Source organism: Canis aureus, chromosome 32 (genome assembly GCF_053574225.1).
Source record: "Canis aureus isolate CA01 chromosome 32, VMU_Caureus_v.1.0, whole genome shotgun sequence".
Lineage (NCBI taxonomy): Eukaryota > Metazoa > Chordata > Mammalia > Carnivora > Canidae > Canis > Canis aureus.
In genome coordinates, this window is record NC_135642.1 from 20,656,603 (window position 1) to 20,671,045 (window position 14,443).

Genomic DNA, 14,443 nt, shown 5'->3' on the forward strand with positions numbered 1-14,443 from the left:
TTGAAAATTTCAAAAGATAGACTGTAAAATTCTGCCTTTTTTTGTGAATAAACAATGTTTTTAAAATAGAATTGTTTCTGTGGTCTCAATTTGTGAGAAAACAGAAATGTAATTATGACATCCAACAGAAACTGTGTACTTTATGGGGAAAAGAGCTTCTAAATCTAAAATTAACATAAAAAGACAGCACTGGCCTTATTACACTAGCATATAAGAAAACAAATTATGATCAAGAAAAAAGAGAAAAAGATGTATAGGAATATCAACAGACTTTTTTAAGTTAAAAAAATAACATTAACCTAGAATTGATTTTGAAAAATAGATTCACTAAACATGCAATGCCTCATATCTTTTCCAGGTATTTTTTTACCCTTATTTTTTAAAAGATTTTATGTATTTATTAATGAAAGACACAGAGAGAGAGAGAGAGAGAGAGAGAGAGAGAAGCAGGCTCCATGCAGGGAGCCTGATGTGGGACTCAATCCCAGGTCTCTAGGATCAGGCCCTGGGCTGAAGGCGGCGCTAAACTGCTGAGCCGCCCGGGCTGCCCTATCCTTATTCTTATAGCGAATGATGTTAATGACAGTTTAAAGAATATTTCCCATTTGCTTTTTATTTTAGACACTGGCCTTTTGTCTCGGTTATTACTTTTCAAATGATCTCTTAGAGCAGTAATTAACAAGCCTGACCTAGCAAATAAGCTATTACTCCTAAAGAGATATCCCACAACTATCTTCTCCATCAGGAAGAGAATCCAGAGAACTGGAAATGTGCCTTCATGTCAGGGAGTAGATCACCTAATTCTCTAGGCTAGAAATATATAAGAGTATACAGAGAGTCTGCTCAGTGATCAAAAGGCAACAAAAAAAACAGGTTGTAGTGTTCAGCATAGTGGCAAGAACTATAAGATGGAACAATAGCTTTTATGAGGTGATATACACCTTATCCCAGTAATAGACTATCATAGTGAATGTCTTAGCTATGCCAAATGCTTTCAACTCACTCCATTATTTCCTTCTCTGCCACAGAATTGAAAATAGAGGAACAAGACATGGAAGGTTCGCAAAGCAACGGAAGGCTTTATTTAGTTGCAAGACAAATAGAACTCTTTTCTAAGTGGAGAAATCTGGTTCTGCTTTTGGATGCTGTCTGATTCTGAATTGTGAACTCCCAAGATGTCAAGTGTTAGATGTCTTTGGAGTAGACATAATAATACTCATTTAGATGGACCAAGGAATGGCAGAGACATCCTTTAAAAGCAGTATGTTGATATTTGGTTCATGTAATGTAATGTTTATTTTTGAGTCATGAAGAGAAAGTCTGAGGTTTAATGACATTCCTTGTTGGAAATTAGTAGCTAAGATTTGTAAAAATGATTGTTTATAGGCTACAAAAAGGACTGACCAAAGGCAATTTAAACTCTAAAAATCAAGTCTTTGACTGATATTTGTTCCTTAAAAAAAAAAAAGAAAAAAAAAAAAACAGATCACATTGCTTACTGTATCCACCCAAAGGTATAGATTTTAATGACTAGGAAAGCTTCTGTGAACTCTAACCCAATATCGAATGGTTTTGTCCACCATTTGCATTAAAGAGGAAACAAACACTCAAGATACCCAGTGATGTCAATGGATCACCAAAAATCACCCCTACCAGAAGAGCTTCTCTGAATTTAAGGTTCAGATGTGCCAAAATATAACACTGAACTTGGATAATTTCACAGATATGTACTGCCAAATAAATTTTAAATCTTACTTTAAAGCTGGAAGTTATTTAGTCATAGAAATCATGGGAAAGTTCCTGCTACCATTGGAAAACTTTTCGTTTTCAAACCCAAAAAAGAAACAGTAGTATAATCATTTCTCTTTATATACAATGCTCAATCCCAAGAAGTAATCAATTGTGAGGTTTCTACTAAAACAGAGGTTATGGACACCTAATGCTAATCTCCCACATCTGGTCATTTACATTAAAGCTTTCTGTTTTTATCTCACAATGTGTAGTTAAAAAGAAAACCCCAGGATTCCTTTAGGATTCCCCCCCACCCCCAACAGGTAGGCAAAATCAATTAACAGTGGAAACGAATTTTAAAAGTTTTAAAGTCATCAGGTTAAGACATTTTCAGCAACAGGGTTACCTGCACACTGACCACAATGACCAAAGATGTAGCCATGGTAACTGCAAAAGACTGGTAGTCAGCTATGAGCTGCCCATCTTCTCCAGCCACATTGTAAAAGGCTCCATAGGGGATGAAGAAAAGGACCAATGATGTGTAGATGCCATGTGCCATGCAGATGAAAAATTTATGCTTGTTAAACAGTAGGTTCAGCTGTCCAGGTTCATACAGCTGGGGATAGTCCATGCTGCTCTGGTCACTCACATCCTGTCAACAAAGCGTTAGTTCAGTAGAGAAGGCTTGAGAAGAAGTCAGAGAGGTGCTGAATTCCCCATCTCGGGAAATAGTAAGCACATGACCAAGCACACCCTAATAAATACTATTCATTAACCTGTTTTCATGATAATTGAGAAGATAATGATCCCAATTTTATTGAAGACGAATTTGGGTCTCCAAGAGAGTCATGAGAGATCATATAGCTCTTAGAACCAGAACTTGCACCCAGATCTTTGGCTTCAGGTTGAAGTTTCTTTCTTCAACTCTCCTGCAGCTGCACTCATGCTCCCAGAATTCTAGTATATCACATGCAGCCAGTGGGACCCAGGGATTAATTGACAAGGCAGTGAGGGTAGTGGCCAGGAGATGGCAGCAGAGAGCCGCAGAGTAGGATTTTGGCCAATCTGAGTCCCTAACTATGAGAGGAGGGAGAGTAGAAGAAGAAAGGGGAAAGTGGGAAATTGCAAATGGGATTCCAGTGGGAAGGAAGCTGAGCCTGAAGAGCTGAGTGCTATATCCAGTGAGGATTCCAAAACCAGCTGTTCCAGACAAAAAATTTAGACAGAATGAGAAGCTATGTTTGGCTCCAACAGGGAGCAAACTAAAACAGTGCTTCTCAAACTTAATATACACATAAATCACTTGGGGAGTAAATGATGATTCAGCAGGTTAAGGGTAGGGCCTGAGACTCAGCATTTCAAATTGGCTCCAAAGTAATGCTAATGACCACACTGTGAGCACCAAAGCCAAATGCCCAAACCAAAAAGGAGGCAAGGACTGACCACTGGGGACATCAGAGGACCAGGAGTAGAGGAGAAGCAGCTAAAAAGGGAGCAACACTGGCATGAACTCTGAGGACAGACCAGGTGCCCCTTCCTGCTTGTGGGATGGCCCTGGTCTTGTTGAATGGGGTCCCATGAAGAACACAGACATACTCTCTTTGGGAAGTACCATTTTGAAATTTTGCTGGTGCTTTCTCTTCCAGTCAGTGGCTGGTGAAATTAAATGCCCAGGCTTTGAAACCAAACAACCCTGAGTTCAAACCCTGGTTCTGCTGCTTAGCAGATATATGGTCTTAGACCTGTTACATAACCTGGCTGAGCCTCAGTTTCCTTATCTTCAGACATGCAAACAACAGCACCTCCCTCACAGGGCCACTGTCATGATTAAGTTCATGTATACAGCAGAGTTTTTGCCACACCATAAGTAACAACAGATGCTTCTATAAATAATAACACGTAAAATAATGATGATAATAAATAACAATAATAGTAATGGCAGAGCAATCTCAGAGTCAGGTGGCTTGGCACTAGGCTGAGTTCTGTCACACACTAGCTGTCTGACTTTACAGCCATGACTTGAGCCTTAGTTTCCTCCTTATAACTTGAGTGGATCATAGACAATCATGGAAGCCTTGCAGCCTAACATTCCATTATCCTGTGATCAGTGCAGGGGCCAAAGTTGACAAAGTGGGAAAGGACAGGGGCAGACACTTAACTTGATGGCAATAAGAGGCCTTATATTTTTTTGAATTGTACAATAACCATCTTTTCCCAGAAATTGCTTTATTTTTATTATTTTATTCTGGAGAGCTACAAAGAACCAAGTAAAGAAACACTTATAAACATGGGCACTTGGAAAGTGCTTTATCCTTTACATCTAAAGTCTTCAGGAGTTCATTACTTTTTTATAGAATTCCACAAAATATGTTGTTCACAAGCTGCCCTTTTTTACATACAAGAAGTGAGACAGTTAACAAAGGCACAGAATGGGAGACTGGAGTGAGTTCATCATGTGAAGATTTATATTTTGCAGTAGACAGCTTGCTTTGGGCCAGAAAAATGAGGTCTAGCAATCGGGTCTAACGACAGCCTGGAGAAAATCTGATCTTCTCAAATATCCTTCCAAAAAAAATTCTTTAATAATACACTCTAATTGTGCCATGGAAACTCCTCTGGCTAGCCTTCCGCTTCCTCATGGGCAGCCAGACTTCTTCCCCCTTCCAGGAAGTACCTTCCAAGGCAATGAGTATGCCAAGGATCCACCATTTTTGTAATTGATTCCCTCCCTTCTCTCTTCTCAAGCACTTAGAGTTAGACAAAAGTCTGTGCCCCTTCTCTCCATGGCTGTGGAGCTGCATGTCTTCCTCTCCCATTGGCAGGGCACTCCACTGGACTCTAGTTCCTGTTCTGGCCTGTGCTGGCCAAGGAAATCTCACCACAAATGCTGGACTTCTGCCTTCCAACAATGAGTTCCATCATTTTCTATCACTGCATGGTTCTCTGCATTCAGAGGCTAATGCAGCATTTCCCAGTGTGTAAACCACAAGGCACTAGTTCTAAGGCATATTAATAGGTACTATATGAAAAATAAATAAATAGAAGTACAGTCATATAAGCCTCGGAAATGCCAGCCTAAAATAAAATTAGAGACCATTTCACATAGGACCTCTCAGAGACTTTAGAGAAATAATGTGGGATGTCAATCTCAAAGAGGAGGGTAGCCAAACTTTGATCACAAAACTGTTTTTGGGAGGGTGAGGATCTGGACAAGGTTTTTGATCCATGCAATACCTATTAAAACAACTGAACTTCTAGGACTCTCCATGACTTGTATTTTCTACTTAGAAGCTAGAAGCACTAAAAAGCATCAACAGAGCAAAATAAGTTATAAAGACAGAGAAAAATACGTACCTGGTCAAAAATGCCCATAGCTAAAACAGGCAGTGATGTGTAGACAATGTTAAAAAGGGCAATGAACCACTGGTCATAAACAGTCTGAAAAGAAATAACATATCAGTGAGAAACACCATCCATAGAAGAATGTGCCCTTTTAGGTTCTTGGGTTAAATATTTCAATTTCCTGAGATGGATGAGAGTTTGATATTAGAGACAGACATGAGTTCTCCCCTAGGCTCTGTCTCTTATTGGGCCTGCTACCTCAGAGAAATACTAGAACCCTTTAAACTTCAACTTCTTCATCTCTAAAATAAAGCCATGCTCTCCTTGCAGAGTTGGAGTGCAGATGAAAGGAGAACACCCAACACAATACTAGATATATAGAAGCCTTGAAACCCCATGGTGGGCTATTTTATTTTTCAGGTTTTCAATGGCTCATATATCCAGTTATTTGATCTAAGTGATAAACAAAGGACCTACTAAAATCATCAGAGGGCAATGCAGAAATGAACCAGTCAGCCCAACCCTGTGTTCAAATGGAGAGTTTTTTCTTGGGAGTGGTTTAAAGCAAAGTGGTCATGGAGCCAGCTTCTCAGTATACTGGGTACAAACAAGTTAGACAATTAAAATATCCCCTAAACTTATATAGAGTACTTCCTTACATGAGCCTCACTAGAAGTCAATGAGGCATGTGAAACAGTTGTTATATCCCCATTTTGTTGATAAGTACATAGAGATGTAAAACAAAATATAATATTGTAGAGCTTTTCACATGCAAAGGCAAAAACTAAAACCTGTGTGTCCAGCTCCTAACCAACATCTGTTCAACCATTCTATCATCCATGCATTCATTCACTCAATATTTATCAAAAATCCGTGATGTGCCAGGTACTAGGTTTTAGGCAATGGTAATTAAACATGCTATAATAAGATACAAATATTTCAGAAAATTTGCATTCTGATGGTGGCAAAAAAACAGGCAATAAATAAGAATATAAATATATAGGGGATCCCTGGGTGGCGCAGGGGTTTAATGCCTGCCTTTGGCCCAGGGCGCGATCCTGGAGACCCAGAATCGAATCCCACATCGGGCTCCTGGTGCATGGAGCCTGCTTCTCCCTCTGCCTGTGTCTCTGTCTCTCTCTCTCTCTCTCTGTGACTATCATAAATAAATAAATTTTAAAAAATTAAAAAAAAGAATATAAATATATAGAGGATGTGAATAAGTGAGTAGGTAATAAATACTAGGGAGGAAGGGTAGATAGGAAATGTGGGATGATTGTAATTCTAATAAGGTGACTGGAGAAAATCTCACTAAGGAGTGACATTTGGAAAAGATCTAAAGAAAATAAGGGATCAAATTATCAAATTATGCAGCTTTCTGGGATAGAATGGAATGCTCATTCCATACTGCAAGTAGATCCCATGAGAAATCTCTGAGGAAGGAAAGCATCTGATCAAAGGACAGCAAGGCAGCCCAACTGGCTAGAGAAGAATGACCTGTAGGAAGAATAATGGGCATCAAAGGAATAAGGAGTTAGATCCATGGCTTATTCCCTAAGTGAAATGAGAAGATACTAGAGAATTGTGAGCTAAAGAACAACCTGATCCGATTTGTATTTTACCAGAATCACTCTGGATTCCGTGTGGAGAATAGACTGAAGAGGGGCAGTGGTGGAAACTGAGAACCAATTAGTAGACTACTGCAGTGGCCAGATGGAAGAGGGAGGTGGCTGGGTCAGGTAACCAGTAGGCAGACATACTGAATTCTGAATATATCTGAAGTGCATGTTCTTAGGGAAGTTCTGAAAGCAATGAGGAATCTAAAATGCAAACGTTCCAGACAGAGCAGCTAAAGGTAGGTTCCATATAGTTATGTAAATAAGGCAATCCATTAAATTATATCCTGTACATGGAGGTTATATCAAAAATATTTTGGTGTCTTCATTGCTAAATCTGGATTTGGACTACCCTGTCTTCACATCATTGTTTATTCTTGAAATGGGTGTGTATTTGTTCAAGGAAAGGGGAGATGAAGGCCAGTTTTCTAAGGCCAAATCTCAACCTGGACTGTTCTGTTGAAGTTCCACAGGTGGCTTTATTCAACACTGAACAAACCAGACTCTGTGAAATATACTGATTATTGTATTCTGAGCAAGGTTGGCCCTGTGGGAAGAAGTAAGGAAGTAAGGACATTTCTGCTGTCAATCATCTTGGGTAGAGTTCAATCTTAGGGCAGGAAAAAAAAAAAGAGAACAGAAAAGGGAAAAGGAGGAGTGGGGTAGATGAGAGAGGGAAAGAAATTGTTTTACTCTTTGAGTGTCTCTTTGAGGCCTGGAATCCACGTAGGAAAGATCTGTTCAACATCATTCTCTTTGAGGGTAGGTCAAAGCTAAGCAGAAAAGTTGAATTCTACTACCAATAAATAGCTGAGCTAGGATTTAGACAAAGCAGCATCATCAGGGACTATACTATCAAGAGGAGTAGGCTTATGACTCAAAATAATCACTTCTAATAACCAGTTTTAAAGTTCCCTAATTGATAATTCCTTTTTATAATTCTTTGAGTTCTATTAAACTGTATTCGTTGAGTCCATTTGAACTCTGCTGCAAGAGTTTGAAAAGGTATCCTACATCAGTGATATGCTAAGTATTCAACAACAGGTTCTTAAAAAAAAAAAAAGCCCCAATGCATAGCTTTTGCTGATTTCTATGGTGTAAATATTTCTCCCGTGGCTGTTTATGCAATGATATCACTAAATGTGCAGTTGCAAAGAGATGTGACATAGTACACTATTATATAGTATTTCTACCATATATATCCAATAGATACAAATAACCTCAAGTACATAAACAGTACAACAATTAAGAAGTGGTGTGTTTTGATTATTTATAAATTTTGTTCCTAATATAAATTATAAGGTAACATAATTCAATCTTTAATAATGGTTGCATTTAAATACTAGCTCACATAATTTCTCAAAATTAAATAGTTAGCTCTTAAGAATCAATATGGGCCAGCTCTAACATACCACAGGCTATGTCTGTGCTTGGAGCAAAGTCATACAAAACAGCAACTGCTGGCCACCTGAAAGATCACAGACTTAATGTGGTAAGAGAACTTGCAGAAGGGCAGAGCTGTATCCCAGACTGTCAGGTAAACAAGCCTGGATTTATGGTGTTCATATAGGATGGGGGCATGTGCCAATACAACGGATTTGTACCAAGTGCCCACTGAAGATAAGGAAAAAAGTTGAGAAAAAAGCAAGGCACAGCACATCTTCATCAAAGCATCAGTGAACTAACAATACAGCAGGAAATTGCCTGTTAAGATCAGAGAGAGAAGGGATCCCTGGGTGGCGCAGCCGTTTGGCGCCTGCCTTTGGCCCAGGGCGCGATCCTGGAGACCCGGGATCGAATCCCACATCGGGCTCCCGGTGCATGGAGCCTGCTTCTCCCTCTGCCTGTCTCTGCCTCTCTCTCTCTCTCTCTGTGTGACTATCATAAATAAATAAAAATTAAAAAAATAAAATCCCTAAATATTAAAAAAAAAAAAAAGATCAGAGAGAGAATTAGAACTTAAGAACTACTTCAAAGGGGATCCCTGGATGGCTCAGCAGTTTAGCACTTGCCTTTAGCCCAGGACGTGGTCCTGGAGACCCAGGATCGAGACCCAGGATCGAGTCCCACATCAGGCTCCCTGCATGGAGTCTACTTCTCCCTCTGCCTATGTCTCTGCCTCTCTCTCTCTCTCTCTCTCTCTCTCTGTGTGTGTGTATGTGTCTCTCATGAATGAATAAATAAAATCTTAAAAAAAAAAAAAAACTACTTCAAGGCCTAGAATAATGTTATCTTTTTGCAGGGACCGTTTATTTCCTTGTACCAGCTCAGCTGCTGAAGATGGGATGAAGGCCTGACATTTTGGGGGTTAGCCAAGCTGTCCTGCCATAGTGCATCCTGTGACCCTACTGCCAGGAGGCTTCCCTTGGGTCTCATCCCAGAGTGGAATGTGTTCCATTAGAAAATCTACCTTTGATGGGCATGGAAACAACCTAGTCCTCTTGTCCTAGGAAACAGCGAAAAGCAGATGATCACAGGCTTCTCAGTTGCCTCCTATAGACCATTAGCAGTCCTAAGGCCTGTGGTTCAGAGCAGTGCAAACTCCCAGGTTCCCAGCTCAGGACAGGAATAGTAACAGGGTCTCAGATGCCAATTCTCATCTACCCTAAAAGTCTACCAAAACTGCAGCTTAGCCTCTCTTCTCTTTCTTTGGATGAACAACAGTTCCACTTCTCGATATAAGTCCAGAATATCTGCCTTCATGCACCAGGAGACATAAGAAAATGCTCATAGAAGCTCTGGTTGTAATAGTCTCAAGCCAGAAACCACTAAAACATCCATCAGGAGTGGAATGGAGAAAGACACTGTAGTATATTGACATAATAGAATGCTATAGAATACTGAAAAGCAAGGAATTACACCTATATATATTTTAAAAATTACAAATGAATTTTTAAAAATGTATAAGGTTGAGCAGAAGAAGCCAGACAAAGAACTAAGATTCCAATTAATAAAATTTTAAAATGTGTCAATCTGCTCTGTGTCGTTAGGAAGCAATGCTCATATGGAAAATTTATAAAACAAAGCCATAATGTGATTATAAAATGTCAGGGTAATGGTTACCTCTAAATGGTAAAAAACAAAAAAACACATGACTGAAAAGCAAGGAGAGTTTTGGAGGTTTGGCAACATTCTGTTTCTTGCAGCAGATTACGGCTACATGGGTACTCATTTTATAGCCATTTGTTAAGCTGACATTTATGTATTATGTACTCCATAGATTTGTTATGTTTTAAAATAAAAAAGGAAATATGCGGCCTTCTGTTTTAGTCACTCCCTGGTGAGACTTTAGACAGTGTGAGGATTCTAAAAATCTTGACATCCATATCATACCCGAGGCACCTCTATCCAAAAAAAAAAGCTGACACAAATCTTCAACTATTTGATTGATGATGGCATCTAACTTTCATTCCTCAAATATATCAATTCATGTCACAATTACAGTATGGAAAATATACAAGGGGGGAAGCAAACTGAGGTCTTGTAGCCCCAGGCAGAACCTGATGCTGTCAAATCACTTCTTCCTCATCTCCTCTACCATTCAGCTTCCACTCACGGAGAAGAGATGATTTCAGGTATTAGGAAGAAAGACTGAATCTGAGAAATCATGGCATGAGTAGTGGATGGTCTGGCACAAAGTGCCATCATTACCACTAACAGCATTAAACCTAACACCAACAACACTAACCTAACACTAACAGCATTTAAACCTACAGTTATTAGGCAGCAGCATTTGTGAGTTGGTACTTGATAGGAAACCTCCTTTTACAACTGGAATAAAAGAGGATGGGAAGGGAAAAGTCAGTGAAAAAGTTTAGAAGAGTTTTTGCAATTTCTTGGAAGAGTTTCTACTGCCACTCAGAATCACAATAACAAAAAGAAAACTAGCTGATACTTACTGAGCACCTGCTGTGTACCAGGCACTACTTTAAGGACTTAACATATACTGACTCCTTAAATCCTCACAATAACCTTATGGGGTTGGTACTATTAGCAGACCTCAATATAAAGATAAAGGAACTGAGGCCCATCAAGGTTAGGAGATTGCTCAATGTCTTATTTGTAACACAAAGATTTTTGAAGTATGGCCTAGCACTCTTTCAGGGGATCCACATGTCAAGACTATTTTCACAATGATATAAGCAGTTATGTATAGTTCCTTTTTACTCTCATTCTCCCATGAGTGTATATGACTTGTGATGCCATAATCAACTGGATGCAGAAGCAGATATGAGAACGCAGATGCCTCCTACTGCCCCAAATAGTAAGAGATTAAGTATTAAAAATGCCACTTTTCTCACTAACTTATTTTTTATTCTGGAAAATATTATCTTTATTTTATCTTAAAATACGTCATTTAGGTAAACATGTCATGGGTTCTTTATTTCTTTATGAATCAATAAAGGAATGTTTAAGTGTTTTCTCCATTTTAATTTTTCCCAATATGATAAATATAGATAGATAGGGGCCTAAGATCACAAAGGTTTCAGAAGCACTGGCTGAGCAAGTGTCAGGGCCAAGTTCTAGCCCTGGTACCCTTACCTCAGCATTCACAATAGTGACCACTGCATGAAACCACCTCTCAATCAATGATACCATTTGGCAAGTTTCCTTAAAGGCTATTTCCTCACATTGCTTTATATAGTTGAGAGTATACAGGAAATACAATTTGTATGCTGGTTTTTGTCATTTAAAATGAAACCATTAACATTTACCCAGGCCCAAAGCCTCCCATGGCTTCCCATTTTACATGGGATGAAATCTACTCTCCAGGACAACCTACAACCTTCCCTGATCCCATGCCTGCCTACATCTTTGGCTTCCCGCCCTCCCTCCCTGGGCTTCACTGATTGTCTTTCTCAAGGACCAGGCTCATTCCTACCTCAGGAGATTTGCCTGCAGTGCTCTCTACCTTGAATACTTCAAGCTCAGTGTATTCATACGGAAGTATTCTCTGAATACCAAGCTCACAGCTCCAATGTTACACTCTCAACCAGAGTTTTTACATTAACCCATTCTTTCTTAATAACAATTCTGAAATTATTTTACCAATTTACTTCTTTATTATCTGCCTTAATCCCACCAGGATATAATCTCCATGAAACAGAGACTTATTCACATCTATAACTCCAGTGCCTAGAGCAATGTCAGACAACGATAAATGCTCTCTAAATATTCATTGAATTAATGACTTTACAACTCTTTGTAAATCTTAGATATTTAACTTGCTACTAAATGTTGCCTTAAGGATGTGCCATAGCTCCTCAAACTCAGTACATCCAGACCTGAACTCATTCTCACACCCCTTTAACCAGGCCCTCTTCTTACGTTCCTTATTTCAGTTTCTGACAGTGCTTCATTTATCCCAGAACCCAAGCCAGAAATCTGACATTTCTCCCTCTCTCCAACATCTCACATCAAATTAATCTCCAAATCCCACTGTTATAACCATACCAGATAGCTTCTGTTTCTGCCCAGGCCTTTACCTCTGTGACTTTCCTCCTGATGTCCTCCCTACTCGGATTCTTACTCCTCACCTGCTTCACTATGATTGATCCTTGAAGGGTCAGCCCAGGAACAGATCTTCCAAGAAGCCTTTCTGAGCCCTGCCCACTCCTACCCTCTAGGCTTGGGTTCCAGGCTACTCCTTGGTGGCCTCATGATATTCACATCTTACTGCTTCACATTTATCAACTTGCAATTATTTATGTGCTGGTTTCTAGCCCCACCCCACTAGGCTGCGAGCTTCTTGGGAGCAGGTTATAGGATTTATTCATCTGTGGGGGCCCAAGAACCTAAATCAGTACCTGGCACATGGCAAGCATCCAAAACAAGGACACTGGTTTCTTAAGCTTCAAGGCACTGGAGTCAGAAGACACAACTATATAAGATATTCAATCGCTCTGAGTTTTAGATTCCTAGGTTACGAAGTGGGAATTTGGAAGAGCCTTTTATATATCTTCAAGCGGTATGTTTAATGGATAAAGAAAAAGGTATATTTCTCCCTAATGATAATTTTTATGAAAATACAATTCTTTATTGCTACAATCATGTTTTTTATAACCTACTATATTAATGAAATCAATAGAAAATTAGAACAAATTTAAATAAAACTGAATATCTTGATATAGTTAAGCATTTTCCTCATGAAAACTTAATTATATCAATCACTCTTTAGCTCTAGTTTTGCTCAGGCTCTGCCAAAATGTGTAAACCTGAGTCATTCACCTTAAGAAGAAAAAAAAAAAAAACACCTTCCTGGGTTATATGCATTGGTTTAACACAGTTTAGGCTTTAGGAGCTTTCATAAAAATTAAAGTCACAACAGTATTTCTTCTACAACAGGCTTCTTCCTCCCCTTATAAGAGGTCTCCAACTACTCAAATAATTATCCTAGTAAATGCTCCACTTCTCCTTATATGCGCTCAGAAAGTTTTTAAGGCCCCCTCTGGTGATTAGGACCAGCTGGGATGGGGCACACTAGCCCAGATGATGACCCACATGAAACTTATCCTGGCTTTTCCCCTTCCAGGCTTCCTCAAGCCCTCTACTACCTATCTCCACAACCTCCACCTCAAACACACATGCACCCACATGTAGGTTGACCAGATGCCCCAAAGAGATGGGAGGATTAGAGGAAGGAGGGAAAATGATTTCTCTGGAGCCTCTGGTGTAGGAAGCATTCTGGCCTAGAATTTTGGGTGACTAGACCAGTCAAATGGTGACAGCATCCTGATTTTGGATGACTCAAATCATTTATATAAACAAAAGCTCCGTAAAAAAGTATTTGTTCTAAGGCCCTTGTACTCCTAGGGGAAGCCATACCCGCCCCCCACTTCTAATTTTTTTTTTCCTATCTCCCATATCCTGAATAAAACAGAAGAGCCATATTCCTGTGAGATATCACTAGTCTGTTTTGAACCATGTAAGTGTCTCTTCACATATCAGAAAAAAAGGAAGAGAAGAGTTCTCTATTTCTCCAACTTTACTGTTTTACTATTTAAGGAAAGCTCTTCCTCACTCCCTTCTTTGTGGGAGTAATTTATCAACCTTATCAACCATTTTATATAGAGTAAGAATACACCAGCTACAAATTACAGTCTAACAGCTTGAGGAACAGACAAACTATGATTTATAGAATACCACATTTAAAAGGACCTTAATAAGGCTCTTAAACAGTTACAAAGGGCTTTCCGCTCTGAGACCATTGGCTTAGCTCCTTGTTCAAATGACAGGATGGACTACCTCTTTGGAGACATGGACTCTGCCTGCCCCCCCCCTCACCGACTTTTGCTGTGTGTTATAAGGGAAAACTATATAGTGATATTTTTCTTTTTGGCCTTAAAAACATTTGTCATTTAAAGAAAACACATTGTGGAATAAATATGAGGTGCTCAGTCTCAGCACATCTGTTCCTGATTTGTGCAATTAACAGAAACCCACTAGCGAGAGCCAGGAGGAATGGCCCCAGCCTGAGCACCCACCCTTTCCTGAGTTTTCCACAGAGCACATCTGGAAGGCAAGGGGGAGAGGAACTGCCATGCCAGGTTGAGAAAGACTCATAGGTAACCACATCCATGAAGTCATCAAAGCCTGGAGATTAGTCTCACTCTTCCACGTAATTTTCAAAATTTTTCATTGTGAGTTTTCTTATATTGTTTGACAGAACTAAAGTTTTTCTGGACTTGACAAGATAATTGTTTCCATATCATAGCAGAATTTAAAAAAAAAAAACCACACAGCTCTGTATCTCA

General features: G+C 39.4%; 1 protein-coding gene and 1 long non-coding RNA gene across 5 annotated transcripts in view; one reads left to right on the forward strand and one right to left on the reverse strand.

Moving 5' to 3' along the window:
- The window catches only part of LOC144303191 (uncharacterized), a 191,499-nt gene extending 189,986 nt beyond the window's left edge, over window positions 1-1,513 (forward strand). The window contains exon 7 of the long non-coding RNA XR_013370246.1: window positions 1,029-1,513. This is a non-coding gene — a long non-coding RNA (uncharacterized LOC144303191). The remainder of the gene's footprint in view (window positions 1-1,028) is intronic.
- The window catches only part of ATP8B4 (ATPase phospholipid transporting 8B4 (putative)), a 237,707-nt gene that overhangs the window by 13,511 nt on the left and 209,753 nt on the right, over window positions 1-14,443 (reverse strand). For all 4 annotated transcript variants that reach the window (XM_077881039.1, XM_077881040.1, XM_077881041.1 and 1 more), the window contains 2 exons: window positions 5,086-5,169; window positions 2,138-2,383 (listed from right to left, as the gene is read on the reverse strand). In XM_077881039.1, the coding sequence (XP_077737165.1) occupies window positions 2,138-2,383; window positions 5,086-5,169 (330 nt within the window). The remainder of the gene's footprint in view (window positions 1-2,137; window positions 2,384-5,085; window positions 5,170-14,443) is intronic.